This window comes from Malaclemys terrapin, chromosome 3 (assembly GCF_027887155.1).
Source record: "Malaclemys terrapin pileata isolate rMalTer1 chromosome 3, rMalTer1.hap1, whole genome shotgun sequence".
NCBI classification, from domain to species: Eukaryota; Metazoa; Chordata; order Testudines; family Emydidae; genus Malaclemys; species Malaclemys terrapin.
The window spans coordinates 123,515,687-123,532,716 of NC_071507.1; the positions used below are offsets into that span (position 1 = coordinate 123,515,687).

Below are 17,030 nucleotides of genomic sequence, written 5' to 3' on the forward strand. Positions count from 1 at the left end.
ATCTGAATTCAATCTTTATCTTCCATTGACATCTACTTGATTTTCCTGGGGAGATTTACATTTTACTGAATTTGTTACTATGCAACTAGCTAATAGACTTAGGGAAGTAATTTGATTTTCTTCCAAGTCAGTATATTTTCACTCACTCCAGTAGCCTTTTCCTCTGTCAGTTATCTTGTCTTCAAATGAATGCATTTGGAATCACGTTCACATATTTTATTCTCACACCATTCTTTTTTCAGCTAGGGATATTTAACTAGACAAGTAGTTATTTGAAGTTACAAATCAAAGGGACTACTCACATGAGTAAGGGTCAGCCCCTTAACCTATTTATTAGGATATGATCCAAGTCCCACAGAAGACAATGGGAGTGTTCCCCTGACTTCAGTGGAGATTAGAGCGGGCACTTTGTGCTTATTATTTAGAAAGTACAAGTAATTTCTGATAATCATCCAGCCTTGTGCTAGGCTGAACCTCCATATCATTTGAGGTTTATTAGCACAGTCAGTCTTTAGTTTACCTGGTGGAAGTTGATGGAGGTAATTCTGAAATAGCACCATTATGTGCCAGTAACTGAGTATCTTCTAACATCTTTATGCAAATACCAACTGAAGTTCTGCCTTTATCCACAGATAAAGAGAGGAACAATGGTAAGGTGATTAAGGCACTGGCCTGGGACTAAAGAGATCCTGTTTCATTTCTTGGCTCCACCACAAACTTTCTATGGGACCTTCAGCAAGTCACCTCACCTTTTTTTGTGCCTCAGCTACCCATCTGTCAAATGGGGATGATAATACTTTTCTACCTCCAAAGGGTGTTATGAGGATAAATTCAGTGATGTTAGGTGCTCAGATACTATTATGATGAGCACAACAGAAAAATATGTGTGAGAAAGAGTAGTCAGTACAGATTGCTGTACCAGCAATCTCAAACCTGGCATTAAAAGGATTACTGAAGGCTATATTCTGCTCTCATTTACCACCTTGAAACCATTTAATTAAAGTCTCATGCATGTAAGTGAGATCAGAATTTGGTCCCAAATCCATTACCTCTGTTAGTATTATTTGTTTTGCCAGTTGAGTCCTGTCTGTTTCCTGAGAGGAGAATGGAATTGCCTATTGGGGCAGTTCATAAAGAAAAAACTGAAACATAACTTTCATAGATTTGTTCATAAGGTAAAATTCAAAACCCGTATTTTTTCTTTCTTAAAAATAGAAATAATACCACATCCTTTAATTTCAGTTGCTATTTTAAACTTCTCAAGATTTCGCCACATGGTTTCTTCAGCATACTCACCAATTTCCCTCCTTAACATTTATGAGTGTTGACGTATTTTAACCTTTCAGGATATAAAACATGGGGAAATATTTGCTATACATAAAGAGCTTGGATTGGGATTGACTGGGGCAAGAGGTTTGTGTTTTTCAAGTTTTCTGAGTGCTTGGTACTAAAGGGGAAAAGTACTTTTGTGAGGATTAGGGTTAGCTAATTGCAGTCTGTTTGACATTGTTTTCCAGCAATCTTAGCCCACACCTCACAGTAAATACTGGCTTTAAAGGCTGCATGAAGGGTTTCCAGTTTCAAAAGAAGGATTTCAACTTGTTAGAGGAGCCAGGAACCCTGGGAATCAGTTATGGCTGTCCAGAAGAGTCACTTGTAAGTACAGCACCAGGCATGGGGCCGGGGCAAACTCTTGGCTATGGATCTGACCGCCAACTTGACATTAATTCTGAATAATGGGAAGGAAAAATCTGCAACCCAGGAACTATATTTAACTCATTGATTTTGATTTTTTAATTGCATACTGAAATGTTTCCCAACTTTTATGCTGAATTACAGTACAAAATAGTCATGTTTTCTCTGATATTTCAAAAGTTGTGATGTCAGGATTCAGTCTGTAATACATAATGTGCTGTATTCTGTGGGCAGATAGTCCCTCTTTACTCCATTTTTGTTTCATGAAGTAAAGAGAATATTCTTAGAAAAGGAGTACTTGATAGCAGAGGAGTACAGAAGGCAAATGTGAAAAAGAACAACAGAATGCTAACCCATCTATGGTACTACTTCCCCAGGAGTATTGACAGATGGGCAAATATTTCTAGGCTGATCCTGTTCATGGAGAAAAATCAAAGGTCATTGTGGATACAGAGGCTTTCCCTCTCTACGGCTTTTCTTCTTATTGTTGGATTGTTTCAGTAAGCAGAGTGGCAACCAAGTTTGAGAATGTATGATGCTACATGACAGTCATTTCAACTTGTGCATTAGAACCAATCAGAACAGACAAAAATGTCAAAGCATTTTCTAGCCAGGAAACCATTCAGGGGTCCACATAAAAACTCCAAAGAAGAAAAAATTGTCCTTGGAACCTTTGGGTCAGTTCTTCCCTTGCTTTCACCAATACAACTACAACACCATCAAACTTAATGGGATGGCATTGGTACAAATGACCCTCCATCTTGTATCATTCTGTTCAATATAATAGAAACCTGGTAAATCTAGATAATGTACATGGCCTTGATCCTGCAAGTGGACATCTGCACCCATGTGGAGCCCCATTGAAATCAGTAGGAGCAGAAATCTGTGTTTGTAGAACTCATTACAGAATTAGGGTGGATATCACCTTAAGCAGGGGGAACCTATAGCTTTGTTACATACTCTTGTCAGTATTTATTTTCATATTTTCACTGAGAAACATTGATTCAGAGTCCTCATGGGGCAGGGAATGTAGGCAAGGGGGGAAATCCCTGTGTTTATTCAATTTAGAACCTTCACTTCCCCTGAGTTCAATTGGCTTTGAATGAGGCCCTTAGTCTCTGAAGAAATAGAGAACAATTTGACTTACATAGTTTAAAAAAATCTAAGACACTGTTCGGAACCAACAGGAAAGGGATACTAAGACAGTAAATATCATAATGACTCTATATAAATCCATGGAACGGCCACACCAGGAATACCGTATGCAGTTCTCGTTGCTCCATCTCAAAAAAGCTATATTACAATTGGAAAAGTTACAGAGAAGGGCATAGAGAAAATGAATAAGGAAGTGTTACTCTTTCAAACAATAGATAGGGTTGATTTCACCCAATGAACTTAACAGGCAGCAGGTTTTAAAAAAAAAAAAAAAAAAAAAAGGAAGTACTTCTTCAAACAATGCACAGTCAACCTGTGGAACTTGTGGTGAGGGCATGTTGTGAAAGCCAAAACTATAATGGGGTTCAAAAAAAATTAGCTAAGTTCATGGAGGATAGGCCCTTCAATGGCTATTAGCCAAGGTGGTCAGGAATGCAACCCCAAGCTCTGTGTCCCTAGCCTCTGCCTGCCAGAAGCCGGGAGTGGAAGACAGGGGATGATTGCCTCTTCTGTTCATTCCCTCTGAATCACCTGGCATTGGCTACTATTGGAAGACGGGATACTGGGCTAGATGGACCATTGGTCTGACCCAGTATGGCTGCTCTTATGTTCTTACTTTCTTAATGTTTTCAAAACATACCACTCCATTTAGATCAGTTTAAACCTAGGGGACAAGTCTGAATTTTTCATATGAAAATTGGTCCAGCTGAATCTGAAGAAAAAGGGAGGCTTCTATTACTATTGTTTATTATGGTTAAAAATACTTCCTATAGAACACTTGTGACTTTGTTGACTTGGCATGCAGATGTCCCGCAGAGCATATTTCAATGGAGAAAGCTACATTTCCTCCAGCCAAAAAATGTCATTCTTTGATGAGTTTGAAAGTGGCTTCAACTTCCGGACATTGCAGCCCAATGGGCTGCTATTCCATTATGCTGAAGGAGTGAGTATGCTTTTTTTTTTTTTTTTAATGTACTGGCACTATGAAGAATTTCATGATCATTTCCTGCTTTGTTTCTTAAAAATAAAAAATAATCCACAATTTCGAAATACCTCTTTGGGGACTAATTTTTATATTCTATACCCAATAGACCAAATCCTTCAGTCTTTATTTGGGCAAAATCCCATTGACATCAAAAGGATTTTTGCCTAACTAAAGATTACAGGATTTGACCGTATGCATATAACTGTATTCAACTCAGTGTGTGTAGTACAAATGTAGCTTGTGTCTCATTCTGTGTTTGTGCTACATCTAGCACAATAGGGCTGCAATCCTGATTTGAGCACCTAAGTCCTACCACAGTATAAATAATAGTAATAATAATGGCAATATTCCCTTCCCAGGGAAATACACATGGAAGGGAAGATGAAGCAGAGAACTCCTTGAGTTTAAATTGGTGGGGCAACAGTCTGACCCCTCCTGAGATGACACAAATCAGCCAAAAAGTTGGCTTCACCCCCACCCCTATCCCATCCCCCACCGTAGAATGCCTGTGTGGTGAGAAGGAGCAGTGCTGGAAAGGCCCCTTGCAGCCATGAGCAGCCAAGCTGCTCTAACTGCTCCCCTCTGCAGTGCACAATGGAAGGAAGCATGGGGCTTAAACTCGCTTACAAGTGCAGTCAACCAGGCTAACCAACACTTTCTTACCCATCACTTCTGATTTTGACCCAAAGGATTAAGATCCTAATCTAGTGAGATGCCAAGTATCCTCTTCTCCAATAGGAGTTCAGATACTTAGCTTCTCCCAAGATCAGACTGTATGATCCTTAAAAACAAATAGTATGGATGCCTGTTTCAGTGGAATAGATACATTATCCCTGCTGTTTGGGGCTGCAATCCCAAATGCCTCACTCCCAGAGTAAATTATATCTCTAGACAATTGTGAATTAAGAAACAGGTTTAAGCAAAGTTCATATTTGCAGTCTGATTAGGGGAAAAGGAACATAAATATGCTGGGCTGACCACAGTGGCTAGCCTGAAGTATCAGATATCCCATAGTACTGTAAAAGAGAAACCCAGAATCACAAATTGAATGTAAACACCCTAAATTGCTGAACTGACGGAATCTGTACCATAGATAAGGGGGAAATAATCAGGTATGAGACCTCAGAGCATTGTGGTTTAAAGGGCGACATTAATATAAAAAAGAAATCTCACTTCTTACCTGCCCTGCTCTGCACACAGTTAAAACCCAGAGGAAAATGGCAATAATACACATCTGACAAGCAAAAGGGAAAATAAATATAAGAGGAAAACTCATGTGACTTTTAAAGCTTACTGTATTATACCTGCTCCTGAAACAAGTTTTTCTTTGTGTTTCAGCCAGATATGTTCTCCATTTCTATGAATGATGGTGCTGTGGTTTTAAATGCTATGGGAACTGAAGTTCAGTCAAAAGAGACACGCTACAATGATGGCAAAACCCATTTTATCATTACCTCTGTCTCACAAGAAAGGTAAAGCTGGTCAATATCTTTGATGCTACCACATATAGTATATGATATGTAGCTCTTTTATGTACATAATGTCTTTTAATGTTGCTTAAAGCCCCTACTTTAGGAGCTTTTCTCACAGCATGCCCTATTTCAAGAGATTATCACTTCTTTAGTTAAAAAACACAAGCCCAAAATCCAAATGGCTGAATCATGGCCTGGAGATGGAAGGGTCTTTTCACTAACATTTTGAAAAAAAATATTCTTGTAAATTTTTTTATTGACTTTTTTGTACTCACCTGTAAAAGCACCTTAAAAAAACGAATGTGATTAATTCTTCAGAAGGGCTGATTGCTTTGCTTAGTTAAAACAAAGTAAAAACTTAAATTAACCAAGGTATCTTTACTCAAAAAAATCATTATATAGCTATATGGGGAAACACGTTCATATTTTTAGCATTGACAAAAACATGCTAGATTCCTGACGGCAGCAGTGAGTGAGTCAAGACATCCACTTTTTATAAATCTTGAAACATTTTCCTTGAAGGTTTTATTCATCATTGTACTTTAAGTAAAAAAAAAAATCTTTTGTAATTTGAAAGCCAAATTATCCAAAAGTCTTCCTCCTGGTCTTCATATGTGCATATGCAACTCTGTGAGAGGAAAACATTCCACACATACTTTCTGTGCTCTCGCCTGCACAGTTTTCGTGCATTAAATGGAGGTTTTCATGTGTGATCTCTGCAATTTATTATGGCATTTAAGAAAAATTGTTCTTAAAATTACATGTGTGCACGGGTCACATTTTGAAACTTTAGCCCTGAAATAGTCATTATGAGGACTGACATACTGCAATGAGCATTTTGACCTCAGGATCTGTCATACCAGATCAGAACTTAGGTCTGTTTGATCCAGTATTCTTCTTTTGATATTGACCAATATCTAGAATTGGCAGAATTTGATGTTTTATTTTTTTATAATTTTGACATAATATCAATGTTTATTTTATGCACCTTTTTATTTTTATCAATTTAAATGTTCACAGTTTTGGAAAATTATGGAGGGTCAGACTATCGCTGGCTCAGACAACAATTATTTAATGATAATCAACACTGAGATTCAAAAAGTTTAAGTTTTATAATCGCTGAAACACAAACTGTCAACATCAAATGTCAAAATATACAAAGTAAAAAGCCTTAAACCAAATTCTAATAAGTTCTCAAGCAGCATTCTTCTTACTTTGTCTATCTGTAAATTGCAATTATTATAGATGGAAACTTTTTTTAGTCAGTTTGTCTGTGCATGGTGAAATCAACGCTTTTTAACATTTACCAATAAATATCTAACCCTTCCAATCCTGAATCAGATGCTCCAAATATAGACAGTCTGTCATGAAAAAGGTGAAATCTTTCCTGACTTCTGCTGCAATTAGTTTACATGCTGCAGAATGAGATTTGATTACCCTTAAGCAATACAATATCATTTTAAACACCAAAATGATACGATGTGTATATGGTATCTCACTTTCCCATATAGTGTTCCATCCTTTCACTAGTGATCAATTCGTTTAATTAGTCTTAGCCATAGTGTACTGTGGCTTTCTGAATATCAGGAGTATCTCAAAGATCTCAGTGGAGCTTTTGGCCATTGGACTCCAAGCTACCACACTGGCTAATCCCACTGCCATTTATTGCATAGCTGGAAGGAAATAGGTTGTCTTCTGATATTGCCATTTAGGGAATCAGACGCTGAGTTCAGCATTATGGGAACATTGGCACATATAACACACTGTGTAATAACTCTGAATAAACTCTTTCAAAATCAGTTTGTGAAAAGGAAAATTTCTCTTTGCAGATATGAGCTAATAGTAGATGACAAAAAACATAGCAAAAAGAATCCAGCTAGAGACAAAACAGAGCAAAAGCCTGCAAGTGCTAAGAAGTTCTACTTTGGTGGCTCTCCCATCAGTACTCAATATGCCAATTTCACTGGGTGTATAAGCAATGCCTACTTCATCAGGTATGTAACATCCACAACAGTACACATCAAACAGTCTATGTCTGACAACACAGAAAATAAATACCAATGAGAACTGATTATTTTCACAATGAAATCTTTTACCTTATTTTGAGGGGTTACCCAAAGGCCTTTTTCTTTAATTTACTATGAAATGCCTCAGAACTGCCCTTCTACATTAAAAAACTGTTGAAGTGGAAATAACTATTGAGGTAACTCAGCCATTACCATACTTGCTAATTCCTTTGGTGCAATGTATAATTTGCAGAATAATTTACATTTGTATAATGTAATTTACAGCTCTATCTTTGTAATAAAAGGATATGACAGTGTCTCACAAGGCCTCAGAGCTGGGAGTTTGGTCTTGTTGAAATGTGGATCTAAATCATTTTGCAAAATGTTCCTTTTTAGATTTTTTTTTTCTGAAATGTATTGCTGGTTAATGGTGCCGGATTGAGAGTCCTGCAGACTGAAATCCTTTGTTTATGAATAGCACAGATATAAGACAGGCAGAAACTGTGCAAGCTGCACATATTGTCCGACCACTGTGCTAGCCTCGAAGGACCATCTGTGTGTGGGTGAGAGGGTTGTTCATCCCCTCTGCTGAGAGTGCCTAGAAGGATACCAACTAATGCCAGCTGGGAGAGTGTTTTGTGGTGTGTGTGCCCACCCACTAGTAACTATGAACTTAAATGTAGTCAGATTTATTTTCCAAAAATCAGATTATCAAGACGGTGATTCATACAGGGAAATTGGACTGACGTGTATATCAGTTAGAGCAAGATTGCCACCCACCACAGGTCACAGTCCAAGGAGGGGACAGAACAGAACAGCTACTCCTCCTCCTGCACTGGTAGGAAGAGGTAGAACTTTAGCTCCATTTCCCCCATGCATGTCAGCCAGATCACCTGGGAAATGTGCAGAGCAGAATTGGTCCTTCGCAGATTGCTTCCCCAATGGAGCAAGGTCAGTCTGCTTCTGGGTCAGCACAGCTATGCACTCCCCTTATTCTTGGCAAAATGTTTTATATACAATGAGCCCAACTTTTTCCCCATGATTTGAAGTCGCAGACCTCTAAAATTTCACTTGTAATAAGAAGATCTCTGTGGTTGTCCTGGTGATAACAAGTGAAAAAATTATATATTTTAAACTAGCTTAATTTGGAGATTTTAATTATTTTTCAATTCTGTTTTTAAAAAGCTCTTTTTGCTACACCTCAGTCAGCTGTTCTTAACATTATCCCTTCTTTGAAACACAGGTTGGATCGAGAGGTTGAAGTGGAAGATTTCCAGCGGTACCCTGAGAAGGTCCAAACTTCTCTTTATGGTTGCCCTGTTGACTCCCCTCCAGTTGCCCTTCTCCATAAGAAAGGAAAGAACTCTTCAACAGCCAAAGGAAGACATAATAAAAAGGTTAGCACTAACTGACTTGTGACTATTCTGAAATCAATTTACAGTTTGCAGAAGTCCACATATACTGCCTCATGATCCTAGGCTGGCCAGATTGTTGTGGTTCCAAGACACATCTGAAAAATAACAGAGGATGGGACTTGGCCCCTTTGAATATTTCATGATTTCAAACAGATGATCTCATTTTGCAGATTCCAAGATTCATCAAAGACTTTTTTCATTATAGTTTCACCCATTTTTAAAGGAAACTTTTAAAATGCTCTACAAGCTACTGACGCTTTTACCTGCTTATGAAAATGACTTATTTATGCCTAGCCCAATGGTTTAGCTGTGGAAAGGAGATATACAAAAAGATGTAGTAAAAGTCAGAGAGCATCATAGTATTATAGTAGTTATAGATGGGAAAGAACATATCAAATCCAACCCTCTGCAAGTTCTCCCAACAAGAACTTAGATACTAAATTGATACTACACTTGATCTCTTAGCCAAAGGATCAAAAAGGTGTCAGTTGTATAATTTGCTAGTTTTTGTTTGGGGTTGTTAGTGTGTTGGGGGGGGGTTGTTTGTTTGTTTGACTTTATAACAAACAAAAGGACAATCCACTGTAAATTTTCTACTGCGGGACATTTACAGGGCTGCATTTGCCTCAGCTTCAGGGAACAGTCATATCATTCTTTCCTAGTAGAATTGGAAAACAAAATTTCTGAGGTCTCCTAAAAAGTGTGACAGAAAGTTCCCTCTCCTGTTTCCTCTTTAGTCTTAAGGCAGTGAAGGCAGTGAGCTAGTGTTTGCTCTCAGCTACCTCCATGCAACTCCACCTGCTATAATCAACTTGCATCGGTGTAAATGAGAACCTTAATCCAGTATTCTGAGATTGAGGTCCTATGCTATGCTGAATTGCAGCAGAGCTCACATCCTTAAAAGGAGGAAAGACCACCACAAGGGGCTCAGGCTGGCAAATTCATAAGAACTGAATTGCCATTATATGTTGGCTAAGCAGTTAGAAATTCTGTGTTTCTTTGCATCAGTGGTGGGCATGGAGCCGAAAATTAAATACAATAGAATTATTTGGGGACAGATATATTGATTAGATTTGGAACAACTCTAGATATTTTTATAAGCAATGCAAAATATTACCTGCCAGTTGGTAAACAGTATTGTCTCTGCTCATCATATGCACATCCACTTTAAACACTTGTTTAATGGCTTTCTTTGTATGAAGGTGGGAAGAGAAAAAGAAAGAACCTCAAAGGCAAGTGGCCTCAAAAATTTAGATCAAGAAATGAGTGTGCAAAGAGACCCTGACTGCCAGTTGTCCAAGAACCCCACAGCAATTGAACATGCAAACCAGTTTGGAGGAATAGCAAACAGCCGGCAAGAGTTTGACCACATACCAAAGAATTTCAGTGACAGGTAAAGCATCACATAGTGACCTGAGAAATAAAAACAATTTACTCTCAGAGAAAAGAGCCATGGAAACAAAGAAAGAAAGAACTTGGAACTAACAAGATGTACTTGCTGCCATTACCTTGGTTATTGTGCTTATATCCTGTATCCCTTTCATGGGCTCTTCATCTGCTTTGTGTCTTGAGAAATTGTGCCTCCCTAACTGCTTGTATGGCACCTATTGCAATTTGGATGCTAGTGCAATAATACTGCTAATAATAATATATTAAACCTCTGAGCAAGCCAGCTGCATCCCTCCCATATCACAATGCAAAAAGACTTAGGCCAAAGCCTGCAGTCCTGACTCAATCAATACTCAGCAAAAATGTCCATAGGAGCCTAGCCTGAGTAAGAAATGCAGGATTTGACTCAATATTAATACTATTACAATATCATATATGTACATAATGCACTCCCTCCATAAGCACATGTCCAACCACAGGCTATATCACAGTCTCTCTCTGCACACATAAGCAATAATGACATCAGGGAGAATTGCATGGCCTGAAATGAACGTATTTATATAACAATCACTTCCCCAGTTTCCCAGTGGAACATGGCAGCTGTCTAGCAGCACTGCCTGGTGGATTAGCACATGAAGCAAAGGATACCATGTCCTATTCAAACAGCAGTGCAATTGTAGGTAATGAAGGTAATTCCCTATATAGTGTAGTTCAATCTGCATGGCAAGGATATTTAATGCTCATACTCTCACACAAAGCGCTATATAATAGTCTATGACCACAAGGGATCAGGATCTTGGTTTAACGTTTATGCAAAAAACATCAGATTCAACAACACAGTGGCCCCTAAGCATACTGGGGCACTGGTTCAGAGGGAAGAATGGCATTTATTGAATCACAATGAAACCATTGAATTTGTTTTACTTCAATACAGTATTTTACAAACAACTATTGCAACCTTGATGTTTAAGTTCAATATGTAGTACATGTGAGACAGACAACAACAAAAGAGAACCCAAATTCTATTCCTCCCTAATGCTGCATTTGTTTATGTATTTATTAAAAAGTAACATGGAAGTATGGAAGTCATAGGTTTCATGATTTTAATGTTGATTAAAAATACCCATGACTTTGACATTTTAAAATGTATCCTTGTGGGCGAGTGTATATGACATTAAGCATTTCAACAAATCTGACAGAAAATCCTGAGCGGTGCCAAGCTAACCCTTGGACTAAATGAGAAGTGCGAGAGAGCAGGAACTCAGCACCACCACTGCTGTAACACAAAGGACCGGACTAGTGAACACTCAGGCCTCCACTATACTAACTCTCCCAACCCTGCCATATTGGGAGTCTTAATGTAGATGACATTTTAAGCACTGTGGCAATTAGACCTTTTATTTTAATACTGCAGGGATGTGGCAGGCATGGTCCACTCCAGCCTCTTTCCAACCAAACAATTTGGAGACTTTCTTCAGGGGAAACACACAGTGATTTATTTATAAAATTCATGTCCACCACCTTTGCAGATTGTACAGCAGCTTTACGAATATCCTGGGACTCTAAGGCTTCTGACCCCAGCAGGGGAGAGACCTCCTATGGCCTTGGCTCTACCAGCCTACAGCTCTTTCCCTTTCTTGCCCCCTTTTCATACTTTTTTCCTGTGCCTTGGTCCCTTCTGAGTTAATGAGGTAATTAGCTTTTAACTCTCCCCCGCCTAGCCTCAATCTATCAATTTGGCACAGTTCCCCATATTCAGGTGTGTGCGGGGCAACTCATGGAAGCTGTAGGGATCAGAGTGCTGGATTAGCTGCTGTAGTCCACCACTCTGTCACAGCATGTAAGAAATGCGTATATACGTCTTTGTGATTGATCTGTATTGATTTTATTCACTCCCTAGGATTCGGTTTTGGTTTTCAAAAGATGAGTTCTTTGTGAGATGGATTTTCCTCTGCTTGGTATCAGCTCTGCCTTCTATTCGAATAACCATATAGAATGTACATCTAAAACATAATTTGCATAAACAAGGACTACATTCTCTGGCATAAGGGGACAGATCTCAATTCTCCCTTCTCTGCATGGTGACTTCAATCACATCTGCTCTGTTACTAAAATGACATGTTTTTATTTGACAGATCACAGTTCTCCATTAGTTTGAAAACTCACTCATCCCATGGAATGATCTTTTATGCATCTGATCAAGAGGAAAACAACTTCATCACCCTTTTTGTTGCCCATGGCCGGCTGATTTTTATGTTTAATGTTGGTCATCAGAAGCTAAGGATTAAAAGCCAAGAAAAGTACAATGATGGGCTTTGGCACAATGTAAGTTGAAGAAAGTGATTGATGTTATGATGGTGATATTATATGATGATACATGCGTCAGGAAACCATAGCGGAGAATCTTCTAATCTGACAATTCATTTCCATGGGGATGTCAGTCTTTGTCCATAACCACATACACTTGCATATATGCTGAGAAATTTCTGCTAACATTTTAAAATCCACCACGTAGATCTGAGTATTTTGCCAAGTCATTAACTGGGGGCTAAGGAGTTTAGTCAGTTACAGTAATCCGCCAAGTGGAAGAGGCCGAGGTGATCAGAACAATGAGGCCAAGCAAGGTTTGGAAAGGCTTAGAACTGGAAGAGAAGGTTATGTGATCTGAAGCAGTATTGAGACAAAGGAGCTGGGAGGGCAGTGAGGGCACCTTAAATGTGAACAATATATGTAATATAAGACATATATATGTATGTGTAAATATATTCTTTGCATTGTTGTAGCCACGCTGGTTCTGGAATATTAGAAAGACAAGGTGGGTGAGGTCCAAAAAAAGATATTACTTCACTCACCTTGTCTCTAAATATCTTGGCTATATACAATGTTCTATTTTGTTTAACAAAATGTTAAGACAAAAGTTGCATTGCCAGCCTTTTATATATGGGAGGAGATGGTTGTCCAACAGAGAAGATTAACAGTTTAAATACAGCCAGTGTGCAGCCAGCTTGTAAATTTTGAATCAGACAATCTTCTCTAATACCCTGCTATTATCTCATGTTCTCATCTCCTTCTGTTATACAGTTATGTTTCCTCAGCAGTTTCATTATCATCTGCTTCAATAGCTAAATTGTCACTGAATAAATTTTCTCTTTCAAGGTGATATTTGTTCGGGAAAAAGATACTGGTCGTTTGATAATTGATGGTCTCCGAGTATTGGAAGAAAGTCTTCCTTCCGTTGATAATACATGGCAAGTCAGTGGACCGCTTTATATAGGGGGTGTGGCTCCAGGAAAAGCTGTAAAAAATATCCAGGTAAAATAGACACATATTGTATCTGAAATTACTAATATACATTTTGGCCTCGATCCTCAGGTGTGGCTGAAGACCACACAGCACAAATCAGGGGGCAGGGGTGAAAGGTGGGTCTAAGCCACCACTGTGTTCCTGGATCCTGGGCTGGTGATGTACTGGGCTGGACCCGTAGCAAAACCTTAAACCAGCCAGGTGATCATTATGGCAGTCAAGGATCACCGAGCACCACAGAAGTAGCAGTCACACCCCTTTCCTCTGGTCATGCCCATTATGCAGGCTGAATGGAAAAGATGGCATAGGAATCATTCTGACAGCTCTGCATCACTAGAAGATCCCTCTAAAATGGGATGATCCCTCTCACATGGCTATTTAAACTGACGTTAGGGCTTTGAATCTGCAGAGTGGTTCAAAGATGCTTCTCCACAGACAAGGATTAGGACTTATTTGTTTTCCTTCTAAAGAAGTTACACAGCAAAACCACACTATTTGATAGTAGAGTTACACCAGAAAGGTGCTGCTAACATTTTAACAAGGGGCTCCCACAAAAATTATTCCCATTTGCCTATGAGGGAATAGGGAAATTTTGTTTTGCCATCTATTCAAATCTGCTTCCTCATAAACAAACAAACAAAAAAGGAACAGGCAGTGCAATCTGGCAAAAATGCATCACCCCAGCTGATTCAGTGGCAAAAGAACCAAATGTGCTGCAATACCCTGAGAACTCTTTTCAGCATGTCATTGATTATAACCAGATTATTTGTCTGTTTTGTCTAATCTAATATCATCTCTATGGCCCGTCACCATTGTATCGGAGAGCCTCCTTAACACTCTAAAACCTAAAGATATCAATAACACGCCCTCCTTACTTTCTTCCTTCTCAGATGGTAATACAATAGCTTGGCTTTGAGGATTTTTGTATTTGTTTCTTTTAGTAATTTGGGTAGGAGGGCATGTGGTGGATGTGTAAGTGGGTGTAGACCTTACTAAGGGAAAGCTAAGACAAAGACATTCATGTTGTTGATTGTTAGTCACAGCAATAAAGAATAATGGTCTGCGATATACATGTCAATTATGAAGGTTTTAAGCAGACAGTGATTTTCACTTGTGTCGTCTCAGATACCTGAGAGCTTTACATAGCTACATGAAGGCCAAGAGTCTGCCCTACATATTGGAGACACATTGGAGGATGCTGAAGAGCAAAAACTTGACAAAGCAAAACCCAAAGCAACAAGGATTCCTCCTGGGGAATTCTTGGGTGCACATACCAAGGTAGTAACTCTGCCACACACGGAGAATGTAGCCCCGTCCTCACCCAAAGGCAAGAGGGTGCGGCTGGAGCCCTGCTGCTGTGCTCCATCTATTCTTTGTTTTCCAAAGCTCAGAGAAGGCCATGAGAGCACAAGTTAGCTCTTATCTGAGGTTGGTCTGATTGACACCAGGGAACAGGCAGGACCCAGAGTAAGAGGAGCACAAAGGTAGTTTAAAGTCCCTTCCCATACCTCCACCCTTCCCTTTTCCCTGCCTAATGCAGAAATGGTGCAACAGAGAAACAGATGCCTACAATTCATAAACAACCCCAGCTGGAGCTCTGAATCAAAAGGGAAAGACGAAAGCCTTACTTTCCTTCCAGGAGCATTTTACTTAATAATCACTCACTTTGTTTCCTCAGATTAACTCAGTCTACAGTTTTAATGGTTGTCTCAGCAATTTACAGCTCAACGGAAGATCAATCACTTCTGCTTCTCAGACGTTCAGTGTGACTCCTTGCTTTGAAGGCCCATCAGAAGCAGGAACGTACTTTTCATCAGAAGGAGGATATGTAATTCTTGGTAATGTGTAACTGAACAAATTTATCCAATAATAAGACTGGAATATTTACTGTACTTCACATGTGGATGAGAGAGTTGGGTATCTCTCTATCTATTTGCAGAATTTTTTAAATTTAATCATCACTGTGCAGGGAGTCATGAGACATCAGTTCAACAACACGATATATCCTTTACCTAATGTTGGTGTGGAGAATGTCAGTATGTAAAAAATTATATTTTACAAGTTAACTAGTTGCAAATTTCTTTTCGCTATGGGGAAGTGTAAATTCTTAAAGACTCATTGGAGTCAATGGAGCTAAAACAATCCATACCAGCTGAGGATGAGAATGGACTGTAAGGTGGATAGAAAGCTGGCTAGATCGTCGGGCTCAACGTGTAGTGATCAATGGCTCCATGTCTAGTTGGCAGCCGGTTTCAAGCGGAGTGCCCCAAGGGTCGGTCCTGGGGCCGGTTTTGTTTAATATCTTTATTAATGATCTGGAGGATGGTGTGGACTGCACTCTCAGCAAGTTTGTAGATGACACTAAACTAGGAGGCGTGGTAGATACACTAGAGGGTAGGGATTGGATACAGAGGGACCTAGACAAATTAGAGGATTGGGCCAAAAAAAACCTGATGAGGTTCAACAAGGACAAGTGCAGAGTCCTGCACTTAGGACGGAAGAATCCCATGCACTGCTACAGACTAGGGACCGAATGGCTAGGTAGCAGTTCTGCAGAAAAGGACCTAGGGGTCACAGTGGACGAGAAGCTGGATATGAGTCAACAGTGTGCCCTTGTTGCCAAGAAGGCTAACGGCATTTTGGGCTGTATAAGTAGGGGCATTGCCAGCAGATCGAGGAACGTGATCGTTCCCCTTTATTCGACATTGGTGAGGCCTCATCTGGAATACTGTGTCCAGTTTTGGGCCCCACACTACAAGAAGGATGTGGAGAAATTGGAAAGAGTCCAGCGGAGGGCAACAAAAATGATTAGGGGTCTGGAGCACATGACTTATGAGGAGAGGCTGAGGGAACTGGGATTGTTTAGTCTCCAGAAGAGAAGAATGAGGGGGGATTTGATAGCAGCCTTCAACTACCTGAAGGGGGGTTCCAAAGAGGATGGAGCTCAGCTGTTCTCAGCGGTGGCAGATGATAGAACAAGGAGCAATGGTCTCAAGTTGCAGTGGGGGAGGTCCAGGTTGGATATCAGGAAAAACTATTTCACTAGGAGGGTGGTGAAACACTGGAATGCGTTACCTAGGGAGGTGGTGGAATCTCCTTCCTTGGAGGTTTTTAAGGCCCGGCTTGACAAAGCCCTGGCTGGGATGATTTAGCTGGGAATTGGTCCTGCTTTGAGCAGGGGGTTGGACTAGATGACCTCTTGAGGTCCCTTCCAACTCTGATATTCTATGATTCTATGAGGATCTGCCCCTGAATTTTTAAATAATACTTAACTCAAAAGGCAAATGAAAAGATTTCCTGTATGTCATGAAGTGGGTTAGCAGTATGTATTACAAAATTGTTTAAGTTATTTAAGGCTATTGAACAGTATTCTGTTCTGGGCAGCGTCTTATGGACAAATTGTGCCAATAGGCACTAGGCAAGCAGAGGATGAAGCTGGGCCACAACACCTCAAGAAAATAGGGGGGTTGCTGGCTGTTTCTGATCTGCTCCACAGCCTGCCACAGGCTTGGAGGACGGGGTTAGTGCTACTGAATCCTGCAGTCTCTACTCAGGCAAAACTCCCACTGCCTGAGGCTATGTCTACACTGCAGCCTACGTTGGCAAAATG

The 17,030-nt window shown here is 39.8% G+C and overlaps 1 protein-coding gene across 1 annotated transcript in view; it reads left to right on the forward strand.

Annotated features, from left to right (window-relative positions):
- The window catches only part of LAMA4 (laminin subunit alpha 4), a 127,987-nt gene that overhangs the window by 103,241 nt on the left and 7,716 nt on the right, over positions 1–17,030 (forward strand). Inside the window, exons 26-34 of the mRNA XM_054022623.1 lie at positions 1,518–1,656; positions 3,656–3,793; positions 5,174–5,307; positions 7,137–7,301; positions 8,557–8,710; positions 9,931–10,121; positions 12,253–12,442; positions 13,274–13,429; positions 15,099–15,258. Of these exons, the coding sequence (XP_053878598.1) occupies positions 1,518–1,656; positions 3,656–3,793; positions 5,174–5,307; positions 7,137–7,301; positions 8,557–8,710; positions 9,931–10,121; positions 12,253–12,442; positions 13,274–13,429; positions 15,099–15,258 (1,427 nt within the window). The remainder of the gene's footprint in view (positions 1–1,517; positions 1,657–3,655; positions 3,794–5,173; positions 5,308–7,136; positions 7,302–8,556; positions 8,711–9,930; positions 10,122–12,252; positions 12,443–13,273; positions 13,430–15,098; positions 15,259–17,030) is intronic.